The 27,264-nt window shown below is 44.0% G+C and overlaps 2 protein-coding genes across 6 annotated transcripts in view; one reads left to right on the top strand and one right to left on the bottom strand.

Moving 5' to 3' along the window:
• MAP3K5 (mitogen-activated protein kinase kinase kinase 5) overlaps positions 1-5,329 on the bottom strand; it is a 91,846-nt gene extending 86,517 nt beyond the window's left edge. For 2 of the 4 annotated variants that reach the window (XR_014167252.1, XR_014167253.1), the window contains exon 1: positions 3,741-5,329. Coding sequence is in view for 2 of the 4 variants with exons in the window: in XM_081907052.1 (XP_081763178.1) it covers positions 3,741-4,188 (448 nt within the window). In the remaining 2 variants the exon portion in view is untranslated. The remainder of the gene's footprint in view (positions 1-3,740) is intronic. The other 2 variants (XM_081907052.1, XM_081907053.1) reach the window with 1 other exon arrangement.
• A 6,965-nt stretch (positions 5,330-12,294) lies between these two features.
• The window catches only part of PEX7 (peroxisomal biogenesis factor 7), a 65,020-nt gene continuing 50,050 nt past the window's right edge, over positions 12,295-27,264 (top strand). The window contains exons 1-5 of one of the 2 annotated variants that reach the window (XM_081907211.1): positions 12,295-12,387; positions 15,180-15,237; positions 16,782-16,932; positions 22,950-23,027; positions 24,155-24,263. In XM_081907211.1, the coding sequence (XP_081763337.1) occupies positions 12,327-12,387; positions 15,180-15,237; positions 16,782-16,932; positions 22,950-23,027; positions 24,155-24,263 (457 nt within the window). In that variant the 5' untranslated portion in view covers positions 12,295-12,326. Of the gene's footprint in view, positions 12,388-12,814; positions 13,091-15,179; positions 15,238-16,781; positions 16,933-22,949; positions 23,028-24,154; positions 24,264-27,264 lie in introns of those variants that run through there. The other variant, XM_081907210.1, reaches the window with a different exon arrangement.

Genomic DNA, 27,264 nt, shown 5'->3' with positions numbered 1-27,264 from the left:
GGTAATTCTGTTGGGGGGGGGGAGGAAATAGGCGTGTATATTCTTATTTGCAGGGATGTTGGCATTTTTAACAGAGAACAGTTAATCAACTCTCTTTAATCATGCACACAACTAGGACTGTCAAAGAGTGTAAAGGGGTAGTTGTCACCAACATGTGGATGGCAGCTGGAGAAGACAGAGGGTGAAGAAACAGCTGTGAGCGTAGCAGCCTCTCCTCCATCCTTTGTACCCTCTGGAAAACTCAACAGACCTTCTGCACCTGGAACTGGGTGTGAAAAAAACTGTGGGCAAGTGCCTGAGGAAGTACCGTCCACTTTCGGCCTGCCCATAAAAAGCATGCCTAGAGTGAGAGACTGGAGTGATGTCTGCTGTTTCCAGGAACTCTTACTGCTGTGAAACTTCTGTGGTTGAGCTGAGTTTGCTTGGACCCTGGGTAAGAACCCAGAGACTGAGATGGAGGGTGTGTCAGAAGGAAAATGGACTGAAAATGATTTTTATATATTAGTAACTTTGCATTGTTATATGTAACTGTGTATTTTTGTTATATTTTTGTTTGAGCTGTCTGTTGTTGCTTCAGGTTTCTGTACACTCCTTAGAGATATTAAGTGGTATGGCAATTAAATAAATAAATCAAGTCATATGGCAATCAACTCTGTCTCCGTTCATCTGACTTGGAAGAGGCAGTTGAAGTACTGGACAGGTGCTTGGAGGCACATAAAGACCAGGTGTGGACACATGAATGGAAGCTGAGCCCTGAAAAGGCAAACGTGTTATGTGTTCCAAGTTCTTGTGCCCAGGAAGAGGGGAGACAGTGTGCTATGCATGGGGTTTCACACACCCCTGCCCAGGAGGAGCAGGTCCGAAGCTTGGGGTCACTGGGGACTCGGGTGGCCTTGATGACTAAGAGTGCCTATTCTGAGCGAAGGATGGTTTGTCAACAACTTTAGTAACTCCTAGACTGGATTATTGCAGTGCCGTCTATGTGGTGCTGCACTTGAAGAGGCCTCTTAAACTTCCAGAGTTCCAAAAAGCAGCAACCAAACAACTAGCTGGGGTACAATTTGGAACTTACTAAACCTCTTTTTTAAAAATGGCAACACTGGTTGCCAGTTCATTTGAGTCCAAATCAGGGTGCTCCTTCCCCACAGACTCTATTGGACACAAAAATTGTCAGAGGGTATCCTCCTGGTAGTTCCACCACCCTTAGAACTTTGGGTATCAGTGGTCCAGGAGAGGGCATTTTTGTGTAATGTCCTCCTCAGAGAGGTGTGTCTGGCATAATCATCGTGTAGTTTTTCTCTGTACACTGAGGAGGTACCTCTTTAACCTGGCTTTTGATATATTATTAAAGGGTCTAACCTGTTCCCTGATCTTAAGCTGCTTAAGCTGTTTTTAAATTGTGGTAACCTGCCCTGAGGCCTCATAATGATTGATTAGATTGATTAGATTCTCTTTCCTATACACTGTGGGAAAGGAGTCATGTCCTAAAACAGGGACGAGGAATCTGGTTTTCCAAACGTTATTAACCTACAAGTCCCATTGGCCCTATCAAGCATGGTAAATGGAATGAGGGGATCTGTGCTCCAACATCTGGAGGGCCATAGTTTCCTCACCTTATATCAATCTACTTAGCCTATAAATATCTTATGTTAAGCACTGCCTCTAAGGGCCCATTCATATGATTAATCTGGCATAGTATGCCTGTGGGTTTAAGACGTTTCTGGGATATACTGAAAAAGTTATGTGTGCCAGCTCAGGACCCAACCTATATTTACCATACTAGTGGTCAATACACTTTTAGCAGCTGGTCAGTAAACACAGGCTAGGGGGTGAACTGAGTGTGGTGAAAGAGTTGCACAAATGGTCCCACCACACAAAAACTAATCCTGGTTTTTGCTCAGCCCATGTTCAAACCACACCAATTAGACAGTGTCACATGAACAAGTCCAAAGCCACATCAGTGGCTCTGCAAACAGAAATAGAAAGGTGGATGAATTAATTCTGAATAAATCTTTATGTTCCCAGGGAATCCCTGGGTGTGAACAGACAAGAGTGGACTACTTATTTCCAAAGACTTCCTGCCAAAAGACTTAGCACTGAAACGCCTATTCACCTTTGTTTACAATCCTCAGGTACTACTGGCTAACAGGAGCTGCAGAATATGGACTGATTACTATCTTCGGAGCCAAGGAAACTATGAACAGCACAAGATGTGACAAAACACTCAAATTATTCTGCCTTCCATACAAAAGTCTAATAACAAATACACACGATCAGCTTTCCCAAAGACTAGCCCAGGTTTACTTCACAGATTAGGAAACAGCAGAAAGCATGTCACATGCTACCGACCTTCCGCAAGGGCCAGATCCCTATGCTAATACTTATCTAGGTATTTAAAATATTTCTAATCTACTGTTCAGGTCACATTGTCCTTGCAAGGCAGTTCACAAAAAGTTTTAAAAACAAGTAACATAATAAAAACAGGACTCTGTCTAAACAGGTGATAAAGATGATAACATGCATGATTGGTTTGAAGGGCTGACTCCCAAATAAGGCCCTCAATTGAAAGAAAAGTTGGGTATGATAGTGTAAACTGGTTCCAACTACACCAAGTTATTTACTTTAGCTTAAACCCAGATCTCAGTGGCTACCACAGGAATCGGGCTATTAGATCTTTATCAAGGTTTGAGCAGCTGATGATTGTGACTCCTTAATATTTATAAAATCTTGATAGTGAAGGCAATGGGATCAACCCAAAGCTTAAAAGAATCATGGGAACAGTGTTTCATGAAATAAGCGAAGAAAGGAAGTGGAAAGTACTGGGTATGAAAAATCATTATATTCAGTCTCAGCGAAAATATGGGGGAATTCCCTGAAAGCTACTCTCTGCTGGTATATGACTGCAACTACCCTTAGTCATATTTTTATGGTGCTTAACATCACCTAAGTGTTGGAGGGAATGTGAGGCATGGGGACGTATTTCCTTATGTGGTGGGAATGCACTCTTCAAGGAGCTGGGATTGGCTGCAGCTCTTTACCAAGCATGAACACATGGTGGCAAACCTGGATTTGCTATTTTATAACGTGTGTGAAACCTCCCCTCATTTTATCTTTAGGAAGCTGCCTTATACCAAGCCACACTATTGGTCCATCTAGCTCAGAACTGTCCACACTGACCATCAGCAGCTTTTCAGGGTTTCAGGCAAGGGTCTCACGCAGCTTTACTTGGCGCTTTCACGGACCGAACCTGGGACCTTCTGCTTGCAAGCAAATCCAGGAAAAACAAAAATGTGATGGGTTAGGTTTGAATTTCAGACAAAATAATTGCCAAACAGCCTTTAAGGGCCACTTGTGTAGATGACCTCTAGACCTTACTCCACGTGCCATGTGAATGATCCTGAATAAATAACTGCCAACCACAAGGCCACCACCTGGATGAGGCTCAGCAGGTCTGGCAAGTGCCTCGATGGGGGAACACCTGGGAACTGCACTTGTGCAGCCCCCGTTTCCATAACAGAAGAAAGTCGGCATAGAAATGTAAGAAAACACAGACATAATGGTATTCCTCTCTTCACCCTACGTGGGTATTGAGAAGAGGTAAATGAAGCCTGAAGCCCCTCGCTTGCCCCACCACCTGCATGCGCGTGAGGAAGACTCTCCTCAGGTAAGCGCGCTTTCGGCTGCAGGCGCGGCGGCTTTTGCCTTCCGCCCGCCGGAAGGAAGCTCGCCTGCCGACTCACCCGCGTTGTAGAAGCGGTCGAGCACCGCCGTCTCGCCGAAGTCCAGCTTGCCGAAGTGCAGCGTCTGCAGGTCGGCGCCCACCGCCTCGCACGCTTCCCTCAGGCTCTGCAGGGCCCCGCTCTCCGCCGCCTGCAGCAGCCCCGGACTCGCCTCGTTGATCACGTAAGAGACCGTGGTGCTCCTGTTGCTGTGGCCGCCGCTGTTGTTTTTGGCCCGGGCCGCCGTGTCGCTGGCGGGGCAGACGGAGCTGCTGTCCTCGTTCCAAAAGGTGCCGGGCGGCGGCGCGCCTGGGCCGCCCAGGAAACCCCGGCCCGCCGGCCCCTCGCCTGCCGCCGGCGCTCTCCTGGCGAGCCCATCCTCGTAGAGCAGCGGGCAGCCGCCGCCAAGAATGCCCGGCGGGCTGGGCACCGAGAAGCTGATGATCCCCGCCTCGCTGGGGTCGCTCATGCCGGCTGCTCCTGTCCCAGCCGCCTCCTTGCCCCGGGACGAGACTTTATGCAGATGCCATGCCGCCGCCGCCGCCGCCTTTCCCCCTCGTCCTGCTTTCTGCAGTTGGCTTGTGCGAGCTGTTGCCGAGCTGGAAAGCGGAGCGGGAGGGGAGGAGGGAGAAAAGGAGCCCTTATTTGATTTCAAGCTGCAGCGGCGAGGGAAACGCGGATTCCTCCGTTGCCCGCCAAAGCCACCATTGCGCACTCCTTTCCTGAGCCCCGCCGGCTCCTCAGGTTGGCGATCGGCTCATCCGGCGCCTTTGCAAGGGTATTATTGCACGCCAGCCGCCCTCGCAGGTCTTCAGCAAACCCGCCGCCGTTTGCGGGAGCGCGCCTCTCGCCGGTACGCAGCCTCTACCTCGCCCGAGGGGCTTTGCCAACGTGAAAGACCGGGGGAAAGCGAGCGAGCGAGCGCCCAGCCACTTGTTGCATTGCTACTGTGCAAAAGCAGCACCCTGCCCAGGAAAGGCTCCGCCCTCCTACCTTAGCCACGCCCCCTGCCCTGTAGTAGAGAGAGAACTGCGCATTCCTGCGCTTGTAAACATAAGACGAGCGCCAAAGTTTGGTCGAGAGGAATCGTGCGGCGCCTGAACCGAGAAGTGGCTCCTGTATGATAAAGCGCCCTCTGCTGTGCTGCTCCTCTCGTCGACTTTGCTCAAGGTTGCTTTTACGCAAACGGGAGCCCGTTAAGTAGAGGCTTCGCTTTACAGTCCCCACTTTCATTTCCTTTTTAAATGCAGAGACAAGTAGTGTTGCAAGATCCTCACCGAGTATTAATTTATAAATTTCAGTCCATTTTGATTTTTTTTTGCTGGCATATTCTTCTTCCCTGCCCTTCTCCCCAGGGTCCCAGAGTGGGTTACAGCATTAAAGCACGTGGCAAGAACCTTATTCTTGAAATACTAGGTGGGAAATCAGATGAAGTTAAGCACATATACGAATTCTTATTCTGTTCTTCATCTGTTCAAATATCTTGGTGGGAGGGGGTGTCTTGTTCTCCTTAGAGCTGGAAGGTAACAATGAACTGTTCTCTTTGGCAAAGGGTTCTAGTCAAATGATAGAGCACATGCTTTTCATGCAGAAGATATTCCATCCCAAACATCTCCACGTAGGGTTCAGGAAGGCCTGGAGAATTACTCTCTGTCTTTGGACTAGAATAAGCTAGATAAGCTAATTGTCTGATTGGATAAGGAAACTAAGTTTCCTAGTCTTAGTTAGTTATAAATTTTTATACACATCAAAGCAATCCTAGGGTTGTTTCCACCAAGATGTTTCAACAAATATGTTCCAGGTTTTACTTTCAAGTGTACAGGACTAGGGTGGGTTCTATAGGGCTATAAACATTGAAGGCCAGAGTGATTACTGATTGGTTGATTGCATTTATATCTCACCTTGTTTTTCCAGGAGATCTGGGTAGCATACATGGTTCTCTCCCCTGCTCCTTTAATTCCCACAACTGCTGTGTGTGGTAGGTTAGGCTGAGGTAGGTCATGGCCGAGTGGGGATTTGAACCCTCTCCCAGTTCCCACTCCAACACTCTAGCAACTATAGCACACAGGCTCTACCCATTGACACACACCCCATCATGTGCAACACAGTGTCCTTCTGCCTAAAAAAAATGCATATATTATTATTATCATCACTATTAATATTTATTTTTAAATTGTTACATATGAAAAATAAGCCTATCAAAAATAAATTTTCTGTCCTAACCTCCTTCACATGCTCATCTTCTGTATGCATGTGCATTTTGCTGGGGGAACATTCAAAGATACCACCATCCAACCTGTTCCTTGAAACCAAGTTCCGGTACCAATCCCATGCACCCACCAACATGCAGAAATAGCTTCTCTGTCTTCTTTGTGAATCTTTTCTTGCAATAGAACAAGCACTCTTGCTGGTACCTCAAGGGGAATAATCCCCTGGCATAGCCATAACAGATGATGTAAATGCAAATGCAGAACTGGAGACAAACAGACTGGAGGTAGTATGAGTTAAAAGGCTATGGGAATAAACTTTTATTTGTTTTATAAATGTAGGCAACATTTGAAGTGACAGGTCTGTTTGACATTCAAGCAAGTTTATTTACAACTTGTGCCCAAGACTGTACATCTTTGCATTGGCTCAACACTATTAGAAAAAATATAAATAAAAAATACTTCATATGGGATCCACTGTTACACAGTGGTTACAATGTTTGTCTGAATTGGTAAAAGTCAGTATGTCTCGATTTCAATACAACCAGTGGTAAAAATGGGAACAGTGGTCAAGTTAAGTTAAACAAAGCTCTTTGCAATGCAATTGAATGAATAGGATGAATAAAAAGGGTGGAATCTAGCCACTTTCTCACAGCTTTCATTAAATATAATGTTGCTTACAGTGTGACCCCTCCTAACACCAAAAAATGTCAGGGATTTTAGTTCTCGTTATGTATAGGATACCTTTTGTGTAGCCCAAAATGGTCAAGGACTGAAGCACATGTTCAAACATGATAACTGGGCAATTGGTGGTTTCTGATTAAATTTTTGGTGGCATCTACACCTGTCCACAATTTAATTAACCTATTCAATATATATGGAATGAAAATGTATCTGGAATATCCTGAAATACTGCAAGAGCTCCCACAGAATGTTTTTCCTAGGGGAATTTGGAATTTATAGGGGAAAAGAGCCTGTAGCTTCTTTAAAACTAACAAATCTTTAAGCATAAGCATTCATGAATTATCTATGTGCTGTAATAAAATTGTCATATCTTTAAAGTGTCACAGCCCTCTGTTGTTTCTGTTAAAACAGACTAAAATAGCTCTCAGTCTGGAAGTTTTTGCATTTTATAGAATAGTCCTTGGCTGCCACCTACTGTTCTCTTGAGTGGATCCCCTTTTAGGACACTGTTACATCACATAGCAATATAAATTACATTGTTGTTTTTTACACTTAAAATGTTAAGAACCACCATTAACTTTTCAATGACAAGTGTGTTAGTGATTCACAGCCATTTTTCTAGATCAGACAGGAACACTGTAGTATTTATGTAGCCTGGTCTGGAGGGAATAAGACTGTCTTGAAGTAACATAATCAAACTTTAAAAATTAATTGGCCTTATATTATTTACTTGTGTCTAACACTGTGGACAGTGTTCTCGAAGCTACGAACATGAGTTTGACCAAGCTGTGGGAGGCAGTGGAAGACAGGAGTGCCTGGCGTGCTCTGGTCCATGGGGTCACGAAGAGTCGGACACGACTAAACGACAAAATTTGTATTAAATATATATTAAAGAATAATGATTGCCCTTCACCTTCAGTTTAAAATTTCGCCCTGGTAATAATTGTTGGCCTAGAATATTTTAGGAGCAGACACAGAGCCCAACTTTGGGGCAAACTTTTAATCCATAATTTATAACAGGGCTGGGGCACCTCAAGCCTTGGGGCCAAATGCTGGCTTCCCTTGGGACTTTCACCAGGCCATATCTCCCCCCTAAGCCTTGTTTCACATCTTCCTTTGAGTGTTTTGGCCTGGCTGGAAAATGTCAACCCTGATGGTACTCTCTGCTTACCTGGATGGTGATAGAAGGGTGTGTGAGTGTGTGTAGAAACTAGTCTACTATATGGAGATAGATTTTACATTAATTACTCCACACACTTCTTCCTCTGGCACTGCAAGCAGCCCCCAGATGGGAATGCCACTCATGGATTGAAAAAGGTTGCCTGCCCACGATGTATAATGTAAACCACCAGCCAATGCTTCTTTATCTGCATCTATTTATCATGTATATGGCTGGATTGGCTGTTTTGCCAGATTATAAACTTAGAATCCTTAGTTTTGAAAATAACTTTTATATGGGAGAAGAATTCCCCTATTCTGCTCCCACATTCACTCCTCTTTCCCCTCATTATCACCATAAACAACTGCACTTCAAGACAGTGCCTGGAAGAAACACTGCTACGATCTTCCTCAGCGAGTTCTCATCTGTTTGTGATTCAAGGAGTATCACACTGCACCCAATTTAAAAGGATGCACAATTCCTCTTCCTCTGCTCTAGCCTTGCAAAAGCCTCCCACTTCCTCAGTGACGCAACCTTTCAAAAGGGAATGAGCCCAGAGAAGACTGAGAGGGAAGGAACTCTCTTCCACATACTCTGCAGCTGTTGCTGCATGCCCCACAAAATCAAGCAGGAGAGACACAAAGAAACTTCTTGAAACAAACACACACACCAGCAGCTAATCTAGAAGGTGCCAGGAGGGTGGGCAGAGGCCTCTATCTCTTCAAGTATCCAGCACAGCACAGTCTTCCACTCACACTTTTGCTTGGGATTCACCAGGCTTGCTAGGAACTGTGGCTGCACTGCTCTTCCCAATGCAATTGGTATCACAATTAACACTGAACTGAGAAAGGCTGAATTCTTGTATCTACATTTAGAAGGCATTTCTATTATACAGAGCCCCTTACCCTTTTCTGATACTTCAAGATTTTTGAGAATTCTCATGTATGGCAACACGGCTGTAAATTTGTAAGTTTCCCCAGGGCTTCTCATTCTGGGATCCTGAAGCACACAACAGAAACGCCCTTCTTCTCAAACCTTCTTGTTTTCAATGCTGGGACAAAGGTCAACACTGTCTTTGAGAGTCAGCTAATTTACTCCCTTCACTTTTCAGTCAAATTTACTCCCTTCACTTTTCAGTCTAATTTACTCCCTTCACTTTTCAGTTTAATTAGAGGATTCAGCCTAAGTATATTTTAGAACCATGTATCAAATTTAAAAATTAGTTTCTAACTTTTCTGAGTGCAAGGTCACATTCTGGATTCTCAGTACAGAGCACTTCATATGACAAGAATGATGTTTTTTGATGGGTGGAAAATGATATAATTCCATAATTTCTTGTGCACACAGGGTACTTTTGATAAATCTAATTCACAAGTTAACATGTTTAGTCAAACAAAGTTGTACTTTGTATTAAAATTGCTTAATGGTTATGCAACCCTTTTGCAAAATCTCATTATTTATGCTGCTTATCTTTCAGCCACCTACGCAGCTTGAAACTTTCAGGCTTTTTGATAATGCCAACAATAACACATCCATGCAGGAAATGCTAGAGGCTAAAATAATTAGGCACTGGTTTTTACATGGCATTGTTTATCATTCCAAGTTCAGAGTCGCAAAAGTGTGTGTCTTAAAACATTTCAGTTATTACAGAACAATGTAATAATTTGCAGAACAATTACTGATAAAACTCTACCATGTGAGTCATTGGACTTTTATCATGCAAAAACTTATTCACATGATAGGATTTCACAACAAACAGAGCTGCAATCCTATGAGATAAAGTGGTATTAAAATCAATTAAACTTTCTTCTCAGAAAACATGCATCAGATAAGTCTCAAATCTGCTATCTGAAAAGTATTTGCTCCTGAGAAAACTGACTCAAAAGGGACATCAAGCCCACAATGTTAGATATACTTATTAAGATGTGGCGTGTATGTTTCTTGAATCATGGGAAGGAAGGAGGCAGGCAGGCTTGGAGGAGGAATAAAACATACAGAAAGGGGGCAGAGAAACAAATTAATCTCCCTCGCCCAAGAAGAAACAAACAGACCACTCAGAAAAAAGGAGAGGCAGGAGAAACCAAAGACACATGGGAGCAGGTGAGGGAAGGGAAAAGAAACGGAAGGTACCTCCAGACTGTCAGTATTTTGTGGGTATTTTGTCTATGCATACTGGAAATTAATGTTTGTGCAATTAAAATGGATTTAAGTGCTCTGCTGCTCTAGTGCTAGTGCAAAAAAATTAAAAAGAACATTGTCTTTTTGTGGTTTGGAAAGTGATGAGGAAATGTACTGAAAAGTGTGGGACGAATGAATGATTAATAGGAAAACGCCCACAATCAATTCAGGATGAATGCTTATTATGATATAACCTCCCAGCATGCTTTGTGTAAGCAAATCAGAATGAGTGCTGAACACACAGGACACGCCCAAAGAACTCTGCTTTCTTCTTGGTGCCAATCTCAATCTGGGGGGAAAAGAGAGAGCGATAAGAAACTGGAATCAGTGATACTCCTCCTACTTCCTTTCAAAGCTTTCTGTAGTTTTCCAATAAGAGATTGCTCCTTTCTCAATTCCAAGGAATACAGAAAAGAAGTAAACTCCTGGAGAGGGGCAGGAGTGCAAAAGTTTCACAGGCAGTGGAGGAGGCTTTCAGGAGCACCATTGCATCTGCCACACTGGGGACACCAGGCCTAATATAATGGATGCTGTCAGGTGAGAGCTTATGGTGGAAGGAATCTGGCATTTCAACAGAGCTGGTACTTTTGGTAGTCCTGTATCACAGATCTTTGCCAGGATCTGTGTTATCAACACATTTTATGAATCACCAGTTAAAAATGTAATTATCACTTTTATTTCATTTCCTACTGATCTCACTGTTTACAATTCCCCATACACATCTCCTCAACAATGTATATTCTCCTGTGATTTAGGATAATACTTTTATGCATCAAATGAAGTATATCAGAGATAGCCAATATGCTGCTATCCCATCATAACTTGTGGCACAGACCTTTCTACCTAGCATTCTCCCAAGAGAAAAAGGCTTTACACAACTCACTCTTCTTCCAGTTACATACAATCCTCCATATGTGAAGCAAGAATCAGTTTTAAAATGAAACTGAAGGGAGACTGGGTTAATTGATCTCTTTCATTGCAAATACTTTGAAATAATTATGTGGTAAACCACCCCCTGGGGGAACCAAGATTTTTTGTTCCTTGTTTGTTGGAACAGAACTCTAGTTCTGTTTTGTTGTTTGGGGCCATGCAGACTGGAGAAAGCAGTCAATGAAAAAGTTAAAAGCTCACATTCTGTGCATAGAGGTTAATTACTTTGTAGTTATTTCAAAGCATACACATTTTGGAAACTCAAAGCTGTCTCTTTTCAATCCTAGTAATGCTATCTTACTGGCAGAAAGTAAAGCAGCATTCAGATTACACCAGTGTCCAAACTTTATTCAAAGAGGGCCAGATTTGATGAAGTGAAGGGCCATGAGGGCCGACCAAAGGGCCAACCAATGTTGTTGACCCTTTTTTATGATTGAAGTCGTTGAGCATAGAGTATTTTCCAGATTAAAAGGGAACCGTTAAACAGATTTTTAAACATTTGCCATGTCAAACCTGTTCACTAAAATCTGAAGTGAACATTTTATAGGACTATGGCAGGACCCATCTAAAGTCTATGGCAGGGGTGGCCAACTCCCAAGAGACTACAATCTACTCACAGAGTTAAAAACTTGCAGTGATCTACCCCCTTTTTGGGGGTTCAGGTCAAAGTTGTTGAGTTTTTTCAGGAAGGAGGTAAAATGTTTAGCTTTTTTGGGGGGGAGCCACAGTTGTTCAGCTTCTTTGGGGGGAGCCAATGATCTACCAGTGACTTACCACAGACATCCAGTGATCTACTGTTAGATCATGTTCCACCTGTTGGACATGCCTGGTTTATGGGAACGTGCTTTGACATTACTGATTAATTGCTAGGCTTCCTCTTGTGCTTTTTTTGGTTAACCCTGCCTTTTTGCTTTGGAAAACAAACTTGCTAAATGCACCATGCCACGTGCTCCTGTGCTTTTTAGAGGCCTAATTACAATAGTATCTTCGGTTTTATGCATTTGTCCATTCTTACCCTGGAATCAATGCTCATGAAGACCAACATTAAAAAATTCCTTCCAGCAGCACCTTAGAGACCAACTAAGCTTTCATGCGCATGCACACTTCTTCAGATACCGTGCACGTGCATGCTCATACTAATAAAAATCTTAGTTGGTCTCTAAGGTGCTACTGGAAGGAATTTTTTTTTATTTTGTTTTGACTACGGCAGACCAGCACGGCTACCTACCTATATCTAGAAGATCAACATAGTTTTAACTGAAATAAATTTAAAAATCCAAGAGCTACACAGCCTTCTCAACTGTTGCATCGCCTATGGTGAGGGCTGCATCCCCTGTGGAAGTATTATGCCTTTGTACTGTCTTTAATGGCCCCAAAGCCCTGCCCAACCCTCATACTTTTAAGCCTTGTGTAGTCTTCCTTTACATAAGGGGCAGGGCCAGCCCCTCCATGAAGCAAGGTGAGGCAACTGCCTCGGGCAGCAGAATCCACAGGAGCGGCAGATCCAGACGTAAGTCTTCAGTCCCCCTCCTTGTTGCCTGATGTAGATCTTCAGGCACCCCTTCATCCCTGGTGGGGAGGGGGAGGCCGCCATTTTGTGGCTCGCCTCAGTTGCCTCAATGTATTGGGCCACTCCTTTGCATTGGGTTAGAGAACACGATTAACGGCGCTTCGAACCACGGCAAGGAAATGAAGCGCGCCCACCTCTGTTCGCTATCGTGTTTCACGTTTCTTCCCCCCACGTGGGGGGAAACGTCCCTTGAGCTGCGACGAGGAACCGGAAGCCTCGTTGAAGAAACACCGAGCAGGATACGCTATTGCAAGCCCTAGGGCGCTTCTCCTTCGCCGCCCCGCCCCAGAAAGTGGAGCGGCGGCGGCGGCGGCGCTCTTTGCCCAAACTTTTGATGGCGGCGTTGGCGACTTCTGCCCACAGTTCCGGCGGCCGGAGCTGGGCGGGGCGACGGCGACGGGAGCGGGACCTCCCCACAGAGAAGGAGAGGCGGCAGCGCCTCTCCCGCAGCCGGCCCGGTATAGCTCGAGCGACGCGGTTGAGGCTATGAGCCGCGGCGGCGGAGGTGGTGTTGGCGCGCCGGCGAAGCCCCCGAGGGCGCAGGCCTTCCGCCTGCCCGGCCGCCACGGCTACGCGGTCGAGTTCTCGCCTTACCTGCCCGGGCGCTTGGCCTGTGCTGCCTCGCAGTACTACGGGATAGCAGGTGAAGCGGCAAGCAGAGTGCGCATGCGTGGAGAGGGGCAAAGCCGTGTTGTGTTTTCCAGGCTGCCCGGTTCTTCCTGCCCATCGACGTTGGTTGAAGGATGTGGTTTGCCGGGCAAGCAATTCTTTTAAAAAGAGTAATCTAAAAAGAAATAGAACGGCATCCCGTTTGCATGTTTGCTCAAGCCCCGCTAATTTAGGATTACCTTCCATGCAAGCGTGATCCCAGCCTTGCTGACTTGACAGCAAAGCCCCACGAATTTCGGTGGGGCCTGTTAGTTGCTGCCGCCTAGGCTTGAGGGCTGCAGCCTTTAGATGAGTATGCGCTCAGTGGGGCTTGCTTTGGGAGCAAGCACGCTTGTGGTCGGGCTCGTGCTGCGACGTTGAAAGGTTCCCACAGTGCATAGTAGAAAAAGGCAGTGCTTTTTTTCTTTAAAAATGTTTAGGGGTGCCCTCATTTGGACTCAAGAAAACCACCATTTTATAATTCAAATCGGGAAAAATAAATACAGTAAATGGATAAAAGTACGAAGATTTGCAAATGTTTAGGGGTATGTGTACCCCCAGAAGAAAAGCACTGGAAAAAAGTGTTTATAGAAGGCATCCGAATGGAAGAAGTGTGCTGTAGGATTTCTTGTAAGATTCTGAGCTGGAGGAAAGAGTGTTAAAATAGCTCTCCTGTTATGTGCAGTGTCAAAACTGTTTACTAAAACACACATACCTAATCCCAGTCGTTTCCATGGTTGTCTCTGCTGATCATCTGACATAGAATGTGCTTTTTTGAGGTACTTGTGGCTGATACTTAGGTATAAAGACCAACCTTAACAGTGTTTAAACATAAGGGCCTAAGAACAGTCCTGCTGGATCAGACCAAAAACCCAGTGGCCAACAATATGCCCATGGAAAACCCATATGCAGGACACTCTCCACTTGTGCTCCCCAGCGACTGTTATTTACAGGCATATCACCTCTTCTACGCACTAAAGGACAACTTCATATACTGTATATGCCACCGTAGTATCTTCTTTGTTTTAGAAAATGGTTGATTCCAAACTGTAACACTTAACCGTCTGTTAAGATAGATAGGTTTGATTGTGTAAGTGGAAAAAACAACTTGAACACCAGGTATTTTATAGAATTGTTTTGCAATCCTATGCATGTTTTCCTGAAAGCAACTCCTGTAAGTCAGTCTTCTTAAATCACCATTTGGTGGCATTGGACCTGACATTCAAGCTTACTTAAGATATCTAGTAATGTTCAGCTGAGGTTTTAAAATGTTTTGTATTAAGACTACTGTTGAGTGTCCTGTCACTTCTTACCAATCCCATACCAATGAAGAACATGGTTCTGGTCTTGCACCAATAGTATTAATTTCATTGGATTTGTGCAAAATAATGTCCTGGTGAATTATGTGCTTGCATGACTTAATATATAAAACAACAGAATTCTACACAGTATGTTTACATAAAATATGTAAGGTTTGCTGTATTAAGTGGTGCTTACTTAACAGGTAAATATACTGCAATTGACAACAATTAAGTGCATATTTATACAACTTAATGAAGTCAATGGAGTTAAACTCCCACAACTTTCTGTGGCTACTGTTTCTTTACTAAGGTTACAAGAGTAGTAGTTTACAAGCATTTTATTGTTGATTTCCCCACCCTTCTGCTTCAGTGTCTAACTTTGCATTTTCCCCATCACACATTTCTAGCAGTTGATTCCTACCCACTTTGGCATTTGGACTCTATTTTTTTGAACTGCTGCCAGGCCAAGTGATCAATGCAGTGCTAGACAGATAAATAGCCTGGCATGGTATAGACAGCTATCATCCTAATAATTCAAGTACTTCACTCTAATCTAATTATCCTAAAGTATAGTCTAAAGATAGATAAGACCACTGTTTGCTACATTAAACCAGATTGAAGCTAGTCTATTCCTGATATTTCCAGGGAACCACAATTATGCCGCATTGGGTTCTATGGTGGAATAATGACTATAAATTAAAGAAATAAAATAAAGAAAATAAATACTATATTCTACTATAAGGTATTTCCTTATTTTCAAAGGGTAATATTTTTCTTTTTCAGGTTGTGGAACTCTGGTAGTATTAGAACAAAATGAAGCTGGAGTTCATCTCTTTAGAAGGTACTATTGTTCTATAATTTATTAATAAAAATATAATCATATAACCTTGATGTGTAGGAATTGTCTCTAACCATCAAAATCGGAACAGTCAAATAAAGGAAGTTGCGATCAACTTTTGGACTTCAATGTTATTTTAGAAACTTCATTTTGCTTCTGAATTCAAGCCAAAACTTGGATTTAATGGAACAAAAATGGGATCCTTGGCTGCCTGGGGTATGTTTCCAAAATTAATTTCTGATTATTCTTGAGGGATAATCTTTAACTACTTTAGCTAGGCTGTAGCGAGGATCATTCATGTGCTCTGATCCTTCAAGGGCAAAGTAGGTTTATTCACAGGTCCAAATATATAGAAGTGCACAAACTTTGGAGTGTCTTGGTGAGCCACAAGGTAGTGCCCTGTTCCCCTCACCACCTCTACACTTTAAACTTAAGGGAGAAGGGAGACTTTCTACTTCAGGGATGCTGAGAGGGTCTCCAGCGTAGTCCAGCTGAAGGGATATGATACCCTTTCTCCTCACTAGATTCAACTACTGGGGCTTGTCACACTCACCAGAATGCCGTGAGAAACACAATGGCAAGCATGACAATTAGAATTATGGATTCTTGCAGGTTTGTTTCTGCAAAATGATTTGCATTCAGAAGAGAATGTGTGGATGGGGATACCTGTATACACCCATTTAGGTGCCAATGAGTGCTTCTATTTGCAGCCTTGGTGCCTAAGTTGTGTCCAGTACCTTGTGTGTGACTACATCTCTTGACTGAGACCGTGGAATTTTAGCTACAATGCTACTTGAATGCTGTTTAGAACATAAACCCTTTAAGCTGAGAAGGGATTTAAAAACCAATAATGGGTAAGTGGCTGAGGACTACCATTTGACAGACTGAGGCCTACCAGATCCCAACCCTTACATAAAGTTTTAGGGCCTTGAAAACAAGGCCAGGGGAAGCAACTGAGGAGGTGGGCAACAACACTCTTGAGATTCCTGACCAAAACGTCAGCTTATAGGTTTTACAGCCAGCGCAGGTGGGGAGGGCACACACAAGTTTTGCTGCCCCTTATGGAGATGCAGGAAAGCAAAGCTTAAAGCAGTGGTGAGGAACCTGTTGACTCTCCAATGTTGTTGCACACCAACTCCCATCATTCTAGTTCAAAACATAGGAGAGGCACCAAGCTAGGGAAGGCTAACTTTGTGAATCAGACAAGTTATTTATTAGTTTTTTAAAATCCTGCCCTCCTCCTAAGGAGTTCAAAGTAGCATTAGTGGTTCCCATCTTATCCCTACACAATCTCTACGAGGTAAGTTAGGCTAAGACAGAATGTGTTTGGCTATAGAGTGCTCAGTGAAGCTTCATGGCTCATCCAAGATTTTATTCCTGGTTGTTCCCCAGTCCAAAACTATCACTCTTTCTATGGAACTATACTGACTCCTGAGAAGTAAAAAAAAAAAAAAAAATCAGACTTAAATCTGCTATCTTAGCATATGAATTTATTTAAGTTATGTACCATTTCTCATGAACTAATGTGTTGTTTGCTATTTTTTTAGTTTTGACTGGAACGATGGCCTGTTTGATGTGACATGGAGTGAGAACAATGAGCATGTGCTTATCACATCCAGTGGAGATGGATCATTACAAATCTGGGACACTGAAAAGCCCACAGGTCCACTTCAAGTCTATAAAGAGCACAGTCAAGAGGTATAATACATGATGTTGTTGCATTTCTTTTCATTCATAAATAGCGACCTTAACATTTAGGCCTACTAAATACCTACTAAGTTGGTACAGTGGTGCCCCGCAAGACGAATGCCTCGCAAGACGAAAAACCCGCAAGACGAAAGGGTTTTTCGGTTTTTGCGACGCTTCGCTAGACGATTTTCCCTATGGGCTTGCATCGCAAGACGAAAGCCCATAGGGAAATCTCGGGGACCTTTTTTTAAATGCTGGCGGTGGGGAGCAAAGCCTTTTCCCCCCCTCCGGACTTCAGAAGAGGTCCAGGAAGGCCGGCGGGGGCGAAAGGCTTTGCTCCCCACCGCCAGCATTTTAAAAGCGGTCCGGGATAGCAGGGAAGCGCTTCCCGCTATCCCGGACGGCTTTTGAAGCCTGCCTAACCGGGGGCTTTTAAATCGCCCCGGGACTGTCCGGGGCGATTTAAAAGCCCCCGGAAGGCTTTTGAAGCCTCCCCCCGCCGCCCGGCTTCGGGGCATCGTCCCGATGCCGGGCGGCGGGGCAGGAACGCCTCTCCCAGCCGCCCGGCTTCGGGGCATCGTTCCGATGCCGGGCGGCGGGGCAGGAACGCCTCCCCCCGCCGCCCGGCATCGGAACGATGTCCCGAAGCCCGGCGGCGGGGCAGGAAAGCCTCCCCCCGCCGCCCGGCTTCGGGGCAGGAACGCCTCCCCCAGCCGCCCGGCTTCGGGGCATCGTTCCGATGCCGGGCGGTGGGGCAGGAACGCCTCCCCCCGCCGCCCGGCTTCGGGGCATCGTCCCGATGCCGGGCGGTGGGGCAGGAACGCCTCCCCCAGCCGCCCGGCTTCGGGGCATCGTCCCGATGCCGGGCGGCGGGGCAGGAACGCCTCTCCCAGCCGCCCGGCTTCGGGGCATCGTTCCGATGCCGGGCGGCGGGGCAGGAACGCCTCCCCCAGCCGCCCGGCTTCGGGGCATCGTCCCGATGCCGGGCGGTGGGGCAGGAACGCCTCCCCCAGCCGCCCGGCTTCGGGGCATCGTCCCGATGCCGGGCGGTGGGGCAGGAACGCTTCCCCCCGCCGCCCGGCTTCGGGGCATCGTCCCGATGCCGGGCGGTGGGGCAGGAACGCCTCCCCCAGCCGCCCGGCTTCGGGGCATCGTCCCGATGCCGGGCGGTGGGGCAGGAACGCCTCCCCCCGCCGCCCGGCATCGGAACGATGTCCCGAAGCCGGGCGGCCGGGCGGGAAAGCCTCCCCCCGCCGCCCGGCTTCGGGGCATCGTCCCGATGCCGGGCGGTGGGGCAGGAACGCCTCCCCCCGCCGCCCGGCATCGGAACGATGTCCCGAAGCCGGGCGGCCGGGCGGGAAAGCCTCTCCCCGCCGCCCGGCTTCGGGGCATCGTCCCGATGCCGGGCGGTGGGGCAGGAACGCCTCCCCCCGCCGCCCGGCATCGGAACGATGTCCTGAAGCCGGGCGGCCGGGCGGGAAAGCCGCCGCCCGGCTTCGGGGCATCGTCCCGATGCCGGGCGGTGGGGCAGGAACGCCTCCCCCAGCCGCCCGGCTTCGGGGCATCGTCCCGATGCCGGGCGGCGGGGCAGGAACGCCTCCCCCAGCCGCCCGGCTTCGGGGCATCATTCCGATGCCGGGCGGTGGGGCAGGAACGCCTCCCCCCGCCGCCCGGCTTCGGAACGATGTCACGAAGCCGGGCGGCCGGGCGGGAAAGCCTCCCCCCGCCGCCCGGCTTCAGAACGATGTCCCGAAGCCCGGCGGCGGGGCGGGAAAGCCTCCCCCCGCCGCCCGGCATCGGAACGATGTCCCGAAGCCGAGCGGCGGGGCGAGAAAGCCTTTGTCCCCCCTGCCTGCCTTCCCAGGGGCTTTTAAATCGCCCCGGACAGCGGAGAAGTCCTCCGCTGTTTCGGGCGATTTTAAAATGCCGCCCGCCAGAAGAGGTCGGGGGAAGGCGGTTTCCATAGGAACGCATTAATTGATTTTCAATGCATTCCTATGGAAAACCGTGCATCGCAAGACGAAAAACTCGCAAGACGAAGAGACTTGCGGAACGAATTAATTTCGTCTTGCGAGGCACCACTGTACAATGATAAGTGCAGTATTGACTTTACTCTTAGATTTCATTTTTCATCCTTTTTCGGGGTAATACCTTGGAATTGGCTCTTTGAGCTGAATTCTCCTAATCTCTCCATTGGTTTCTTGCCATTGGTCTTGCTCCACTTTCTTGTGTTGTTTTTGAAAAAAGGAAGTTCATCTTAAAATTTAAAGAGTACTTTTATAAAGGTTAACTTATTTTTGAACACAGGAAAATCATATTAAAATTTTTAAGAGAAGCACTGCAGATGAGTTATAATTCCTTACTAAAAAGTAGGAGAATTAAATTACATCCTCTAGAAACTGTAGTGATCTATCCTAAAGTTATATTTTATTTATCTTTTTCAGAGTTGCCACACATATTGAGTTAAGCTGTTCATGTAAATGTGACCGTCTATTTAAGCAGAGCAGTGCATAGCATATAGCTTTTCTGATCCACTCGGGGAAAAACCACAATCATTTCATCATCCATAGCATTAATAGCAAACATAAAAGTTTTCACATTCTATAAACTGAACTCAAAAGATTTTTTTTCTGGGCTACAGAAATCATTAGCTTGTATTCTCCTATATCATATGAACTTCTGCCTTCTGAAATGAGTTATTACTTATTGGCTCTCATAAAGATGCCTAACCTCTATTTTTTTGCAGACATTGCAGCTATACGGGTTTCACAGAAGTGTGCTGACTCATAATGTTCTGCTAGCCTTCTAATATCTGAAAAATCCTTCAAGAATTATAGCTAATTTTGCTGTGGTTCATATCTGCTGAGGATTGTATTGATCATATAATTTATTTGCCCAGTGAAAAAGAATAAACTTCCTCCTAAGTATCAGAGGTTAGAAAGAAATTCACTGTTTTGGGAAGACCTGTTTTTAAGCTATATCTTTGACATAGGGCTTGCCTCCTCCACTTATAAGTATCTGAATCTGGTGATTTCTGGAGACAATTTGAGAAGAATATGAAGACTACAAGTCTGAGCCAAATCTAGTCTCTGGACCTACCCTTGAAACTTTGAAGGTGTATTGTTTATTGAAAAAGGAAAAAGTGATTGCTCAAGAAACTACTTGGACATGCTTTTTACTGTCTGATGCAAATTCCCCACCCTGTGAAGTGAAAGTGACCCATGATGTTTGACTCCAGGGTCATCACATCAGTACAGAGGAGACACACAATCATTCCATTTGCGCTGGTGTTTGAGCCAGCACCACTGATGTGTCAAGGAAAGGGGCATGTTGCAGTGAGATGGACTTGCTGGCATCACCTTGGGCTTCACCTTCTAGCACAAGCAGTGTTTCCCCAGCAAGTTTCTGTCAGTAAGGGAACTGGGATCACCATTTGAGGCAAGTGAGACAGAGGCCTTGGCGAAGATTGGATGCCCCTTGGGTTGTTGTGTTAGTTGTTAAAATGGTGGCACAGGCTCTCAGTTCTTAGCATTAAGAAGTAGTTACAAGTAGTTTGTAACTACTTCTCAATGCCAAAATTATATTTGTAGAATACAGCACAAGAAGAGACTTGATGTCCAGTGTCTCATCATTGGGGAGGGGCACTTGAATGAGCAGTACAGAGATGGGATCGAAGGCCAATAAGACAGAGCACTAGGAATCATGCATAAGCCAGGCTTCTGTCTGTCTGTCTCCCCACTCCAAAATGAATGTCAGGGCCACACAGCATACAAGCAGAGGTGCCGGATTGGTGCTGTGGCTGACAAATCAACATTATATAAAACTCATACATTATCTTCAGAGCAAGGATTAAGTCTTGCACATCAGATACTCAGAGCAAGAGGAAATCTGCCTTCCTCCCTCTCCTTACTTTTGGGTGTCACATATCAGAGTTTGTGGCAGCTTGTCTATAAATATGTAAGACATAGTCTTTGCCCTAAAAATGGTAATATTTTACTAAAATATTACATTATTTTAAACATAGTTCGGGGATAGTCTAGACTGTATATTGCTTAGGAAGCAAGAGAACTGAAGGCATCAGCCATGGATTAGAGACATTTGTAGCAAAATGTGTACTGTGAGATAAAGAAAAGACTCTTGCAGGTCATCTAAACATGTAGCAAGATTCCAGACTGGAATATGGATACAGATATCTGGCTGCCATTGCTTTTGAAGAATATCTTAATGCTTAATCCATTTCTTATGAATACTCTCATTAATGTTAATAATATTTCAGAAATAAGCCTGAGAGCTTTTTGTTATTGTTGAGAATAAATCCTAATCCTCCCAACATTAAGAGAATAAATAATATAAATATTATATAGATCTTTATTATCAGAGAGACTGTTGCTTTTCATTCTACCATTGACAGACTTGGCACTTAAAAATTCTCTGAGTGATACAACTACTTGTTTCAGAGAATAATGCTGTAAACATCACATTTGTTTATAATTTTCTTTTACCTTGCCCTTGTGTTTGATCTTGTATAACCACACACACACACATTACCATCAAAGCCAAACTTAAAAGTAGTCACTTGCCTGGTTGAAGGGTAATAATTGTCTCTAAGCAATATTTTTATTTATTAGGCTAGTAAAAAGTTTCACGCTAATAGCATCTCTTAGTTTGCTTACAAGGCTTATCAAAAGAAAATCAGCTGGTACAGATAAAAGTAAAATGTTTCTCATTTAAACTCTTTTTGCATGTTGGTGGGTTCCATTTGTGCAAAGCAGGTGTCACAGGCCCAGCAGGTCTATTTTTGCATACTGCATCAGGATTAGCATTCAACAATTATGGGAATGGTGTTCCACAAGCAGTGATGACTTTGTGAATTAATGCCCCAAGAGGCTTATCACGGAAACCTCAATATAGTGGTTGTGCTGCCAAATTATTTGTGTTTTGCAGCCTAGTTAACTCCCAAAATAGCTATTGTTAGTCATGAGAGGAAAATAGTCTTGCAATCCTTCATGAGTTGCCTCAGATTATACTTTGTGAAGTACAATTGTTGAGATATACTTTCAGACAAATGAAGCTGGCAGTTCTGACATGTTGGAATCAGAACTGTCTGGATGTGGTATTCCTCCATTGTGAATTTCTGTATAGGGGGATCCACTGGTACTTTGAATTGTGAAAGAGATACAGTGTTCAAAAAGCTAGGGGGTTTCCTGGTTTGGACATTGCCTTCTGTACACAATAAAGGGAGTGGAGGAAAGATGATGGGGAAATGTGTCAGCCTGAGGATAGCCTGATAGAATCATAGAACTGTAGAGCTGGAAGGGATCACAAGGGTCATCTAGTGTAACCCCCTACAATGTAGGAATCTTTTGCCCAACATAGGGCTAAAATCCACAACCCTGAGATTAAGAGTCTCATGCTCTACCAACTGAGCTACCAGAACAGGGGTGAATAATATCTGGGCAGAGGTTTAGGAGATAGTCATAGTGAGCAACAGAAATGGCTCTAATCATTTGGACCATAGGGACCGTCTTGGAGAGCACATTGTAAATTGCTTTGAGGTTACTTTTTAACAATCAAGTGGTATGTGAATTTTATGAAATAAATAATAAGTAAAGGAAAGGTTTCAGCTTTCTGTTTTAGGAAGGGGAGCCTCGGTTCTAAAGTAAAGACTGCAGTAGTACATTTCCACAAATAATACAATGCCTCTACCTACTCATTTATTTCTCATTTCATATGTCATATCATGTGGCTAAATAAGCTTGCATCTTTATGAAGGTGTTACTGAGACTTCAGGTATCATTAAGCCTTATATAGCAAATAGTTTAATTCCTGGTGTTAACAAGAGAAAGCTTTCATTGCGGGGCTTTGTTTTGCTAGATATGTAAACATTTCAGAAGGTTTATGCTTTAATTGATTTCATAACAAATATTATCACTGGTGGCAGGACAGAAAAAAACCACTCTAACTATAGTTTGTCTAACTTGGATGCTTTGTGAACTTGTAAACTGAAATTAATCCAATATTTGCAGGTTTACAGTGTTGATTGGAGCCAGGCCAGAGGAGAACAACTAGTAGTATCTGGGTCGTGGGATCAAACAGCAAAATTGGTATGTTTGTACTTCTGGCTATTTACCGGTAAATTTTGCATTAATTCAACATGCAGGAAGAGAATCCTCTCCTAACCTGTGCCAGAAAACAGGAAAATAGTACTGCCACTGATATAGAAAGGATATTAGGCCTGGTCTGAGCATGCAGTTGAATGAGATAGTAGAATTCTGAAGATTGTTCCCCTTCAGCTGTAGGTGAAGGCACCATTTTTTATTCCATCTGAAATTGCCTACCTCCAAAAAGTCTATCACTGTTCTATTTCTTCTTGAATAGGTTCTCGTAGCATGTTGTCATTTGCACCAATTAAAAAAGTTTCAGGAATAACAAAACCAGAAGTTTAAAGTTTGCTGTCATAAGTGCTGGGGAGAGATTTTTTGCAACACAAACAAGATAAGATGGTAACGAGATTGCTCTAAGACAATGTAGGAGTATTCAAGCACTCAGGTTGTATAGAATTATTCATGCAGCAGGATGGAAAATAGCTAATTTTCAGATATATAAAGCAAAGCTGCTTCATAGGTGCACATTTCTAACAGATCTTAGATTCACACTCCTACACAGAGAAGTTGTTCTAGTGGAAGATGACACCTTTTTATTTTGTATTATTTTCAGTGACAAACATGACAACAACTGTAGTTATTTTTTCTTTCTTTTTTTTGCAATGCCAAAAGGAAGCATTTTTCTGTCTTTGAATTGGCTCTGTTTTTAAAACTATCTGGGGCTATTTAAAAATAACGAAGTTCATCCTGTGCATGTTTATGCAAACGTAAATCATAGTGATTCCAATGACAGTTGCTACCAGGTAAGTGCACCTATAGTTATACCTTAAGTTTTTAAAAAGTCAAGGGGTGACATGACTGAATTTAAAATGAAAACATAATAAACATAATAAAAAACAAAGTTAATTTGTGTAGTAATTTTCCTCTGCTCAGTACTCAGTACTACTCAAAAGTAGAAAATGCTGCCCTGTTTGTGACCATCTTATAATAGGACAATAATGTATGCTGTAGTGCACTTATTTAGCAAAACAAGCCTATGTTTTTAATGTGAGGAAATAAAATTCAGTATATTGCCTTCAGTTATTACACTGCACAAACAGCTGTTTATTTGTTTACATTATATCTAGTGGGATCCTGCAGTGGGACAGTCTTTATGTACTTTTAAAGGCCACGAAGGTGTCATTTACAGCACAATATGGTCTCCGCACATCCCAGGCTGCTTTGCATCTGCCTCAGGTAAATATTTAACTGTGCAGTCATACTCAAAAGGGGAACATTATTTTTGATTGCTTTCAAATCCTGTCCAGCAGGTGGTGGTATAAATTTATAGAAGTGGCAGAAGAAATGATAAATGTATAGCTATAATTGAAGTGGAGGTTCAGTAGTTATCTTTTAAATCCACTGAGTTGGTCTCTCTACATGGATCAGCAATTGTCTCACTTGAGTGAGCTAGTGGCAATTTTTCACACTGGCATTTCCCCCCCCCCCCCGCTTCTCTTGAAAAAGTTTTTTTTCCCCTTGCCTGTTTGCCTCTGTGGCAGTGTAGTGCTTTGCTATACAATCAGGCTTCACATCTTTTACCTGATATTTCTGTGTCCATGAGATCAAGGTGTTCCCTGAAAAATGCACCTCAGCAAGGCTTTAGGTAGTGTGTTGATTAAATTTTGAAGCCTGTGGTTCATAAGAATCGAAAACCAACCATTGTGTAACTTCAGCTCATGCTTATTTCTTGTGTATTTAGCTGACTTTTTATCAAAATGATTAGTATCTCTTGGGGCAAGCTGAAATCCTCACAATGATTTGAAAAGGGATTTGGGAGTATAATGAAAAGGTTCACTGCAGTAAAGATTTTTTTTTTTAAATGATTTCCAGAATATTCTTTAGGCTAACACCATCATACTGTTGCACCAATTTACTTCCTATGGTTTTCTAGGATTATTGTAGTGGTGGCATTAAGACTTAATGTGTGTATCATGCTTTTGAGTGTTCAGAGTGCTTTGTTCACAATACCTTACTGCTGTTTTTGCAACAAATCATATATATGTATGTATATGTATATGTATGTGTGTGTGTATATATATATATATATATGCTTTCGTAGATTTTCACGGGTACAGGAATGCAGGTTTTGGTGTCCTCAACTTTTACACGGGAAGACACCCGAGGACACCAAAACCTGCATATATATATATATATATATATATATATACCGCAAAAGGTGGGGAGGTTGAAGGCAAACATAAGCAATAGTGGCATCCTATAACCAAAGTCAGTTTGCAAAGTAAGATATCAAACCACAGTTTTATTCTTGGGGTTTTTTTTCTCCCCAACTGCATTTTGTTAGTTCTCTGGGTACATAGCATGGAATTGTTGCTTTCAGTAATGATGTCTTGAGGTTACTAATGCATGAATTACTGTGGCCTGACTTTCCAGGTCTAAGAATGGCTGCAGTTGGCATACCAGCCATATCTGGTAAAATGATTTCATAGCCACTAAGCTACGTGAGCTTCCATTGAGAAAGATGGATTCAGGAGCACTCCCAAGCTCCAAACCTGTTCTTTCAGAGGGAATGCTATCTTGCCCAGAACAGGCAACCGGTCAATCTCTCGGACACCCACAGTGCCTCCTGTTTCCCAGAGTCGAAGCTCAGTTTACCATCCATTCCATCACTGCAGCCAGATAACAGTCCAGATAACGCACAGTCTCTCAGATGTTACAGGGAAGTAGAGCTGTGCGTCATCAGCATAGTGACGACATTTTGCCCCTAAGCTCTGAATGACCATACCCAGTGGCTTCATATAGATATCAAACAACATTGGGGACAAGATTGTACCCTGCAGTACACCTGAGTACGAGGACCAGGGAGCCAAAACACAGTTTCCAATGCTACTCTCTGGGCATAACCTTTTAGGTAGGAGTGAAGCCATTGTGAAAGAAATGATTCCAATACGCATCCCATGGAACCAGCCCAAGAGGATCCCATGGCAAATGTATCAAAAGCTGCTGAGAGATGGAAGAAGCAGTAACAGAGGTGCACTCCTTGCATCCTGCTCTTGATACAGGTCATCCATCAGGGCGACCAAGGCTGATTCAGTCCCCAAACTGTGCCTGAACCCAAAGTGAAATGGATCCAAGTAATTAATATTCTCCAGGAACTCCTGCAACTCCTTTGCCACCACCTTACCCAAGAAAGCAGTATTTGCAAACAGGTGGTAGTTGTAAGCCATAGGACTCACATATTACACATTTTTACCTTTACAGCAATAAACATTAACTAAAAATTAGGATTGTGTTTAAGGAAAGATGTACCCCATGTGTGTGGGTGTTATTTTTAAAGCTCAGCATGTTGTGGAGCTTCTTTGCCTACTGAAGCAGCATAATTAATCTGTTTGATTAGTAGCAGCATGACCATTTCTCTTCTGTGTACCAAATGGATAGGTCAGCCAGATTTTTCTTTCAAGTGTAATGCCATTTAACACTTCAGAGTGATGCATCTTCCTTTCCGCTCCTGAACCAGAATTATTTGAAACCAAATCTAATTTGTTTCAATTGAAATCAGTAAGAAAAGCTGGCTCTAGCCCTCAGCCACATGCAGCTCCTTCACTTGTTGCATGCCAAAAGGATGCTTGAACTGCAAGGTTTTGTACATTTATTGCAATTCACTGGCTTCTATTCTTCAGTTAGTTTCCCCACCTACCCACCATTAGTAAGGGCAGGCAAGAGTCTTCTGAGCCAAGCTCCTTCAGATGTAAAACAGCAGATAAATAAATGCCCTTTCACTAAACAGTTGTGCTGGACTGAAAATTTTAGACCCAAAATTGGACACATACTGTAGTGAAATGGGCATGCTGAACTATACCTTCCATTTCTTTTGACAGGCCCTTTAAGGACTATTTAATGAGCCATTTTCTCAATCTTTTTGATTAATGAAACACATTATAGAAAGAACAAGATCCAGCACATGGAGGTAGAACACGGGCATCTCACTGGCTGTACTTCTAAAGATGTCGTCCTTTTCTGACCTTAGTGTTCCAGACTTGCTTTTTCTGCTGCAGCTGCTGCAGCTTTTGCAGGGAAAATATTTTATGCTTTGGCAAACTACAGACTCCTAGTTTTTGTTATTCTTTATGGTACAGAGGTCGAGCCAGGCCAACAAAGCAGCTGTGACCATTATAGACCTTGTTTTGAAGAAGATGCCATACACAGGTCTTAAGAGAAAAAGACATTTATTGCTGCG

Source organism: Podarcis melisellensis (assembly GCF_964234715.1).
Source record: "Podarcis melisellensis genome assembly, chromosome: 3".
Classification (NCBI taxonomy): domain Eukaryota; kingdom Metazoa; phylum Chordata; class Lepidosauria; order Squamata; family Lacertidae; genus Podarcis; species Podarcis melisellensis.
Note: the sequence above shows the minus strand (reverse complement) of the source record. Positions and strands in the feature narration are given on the sequence as shown.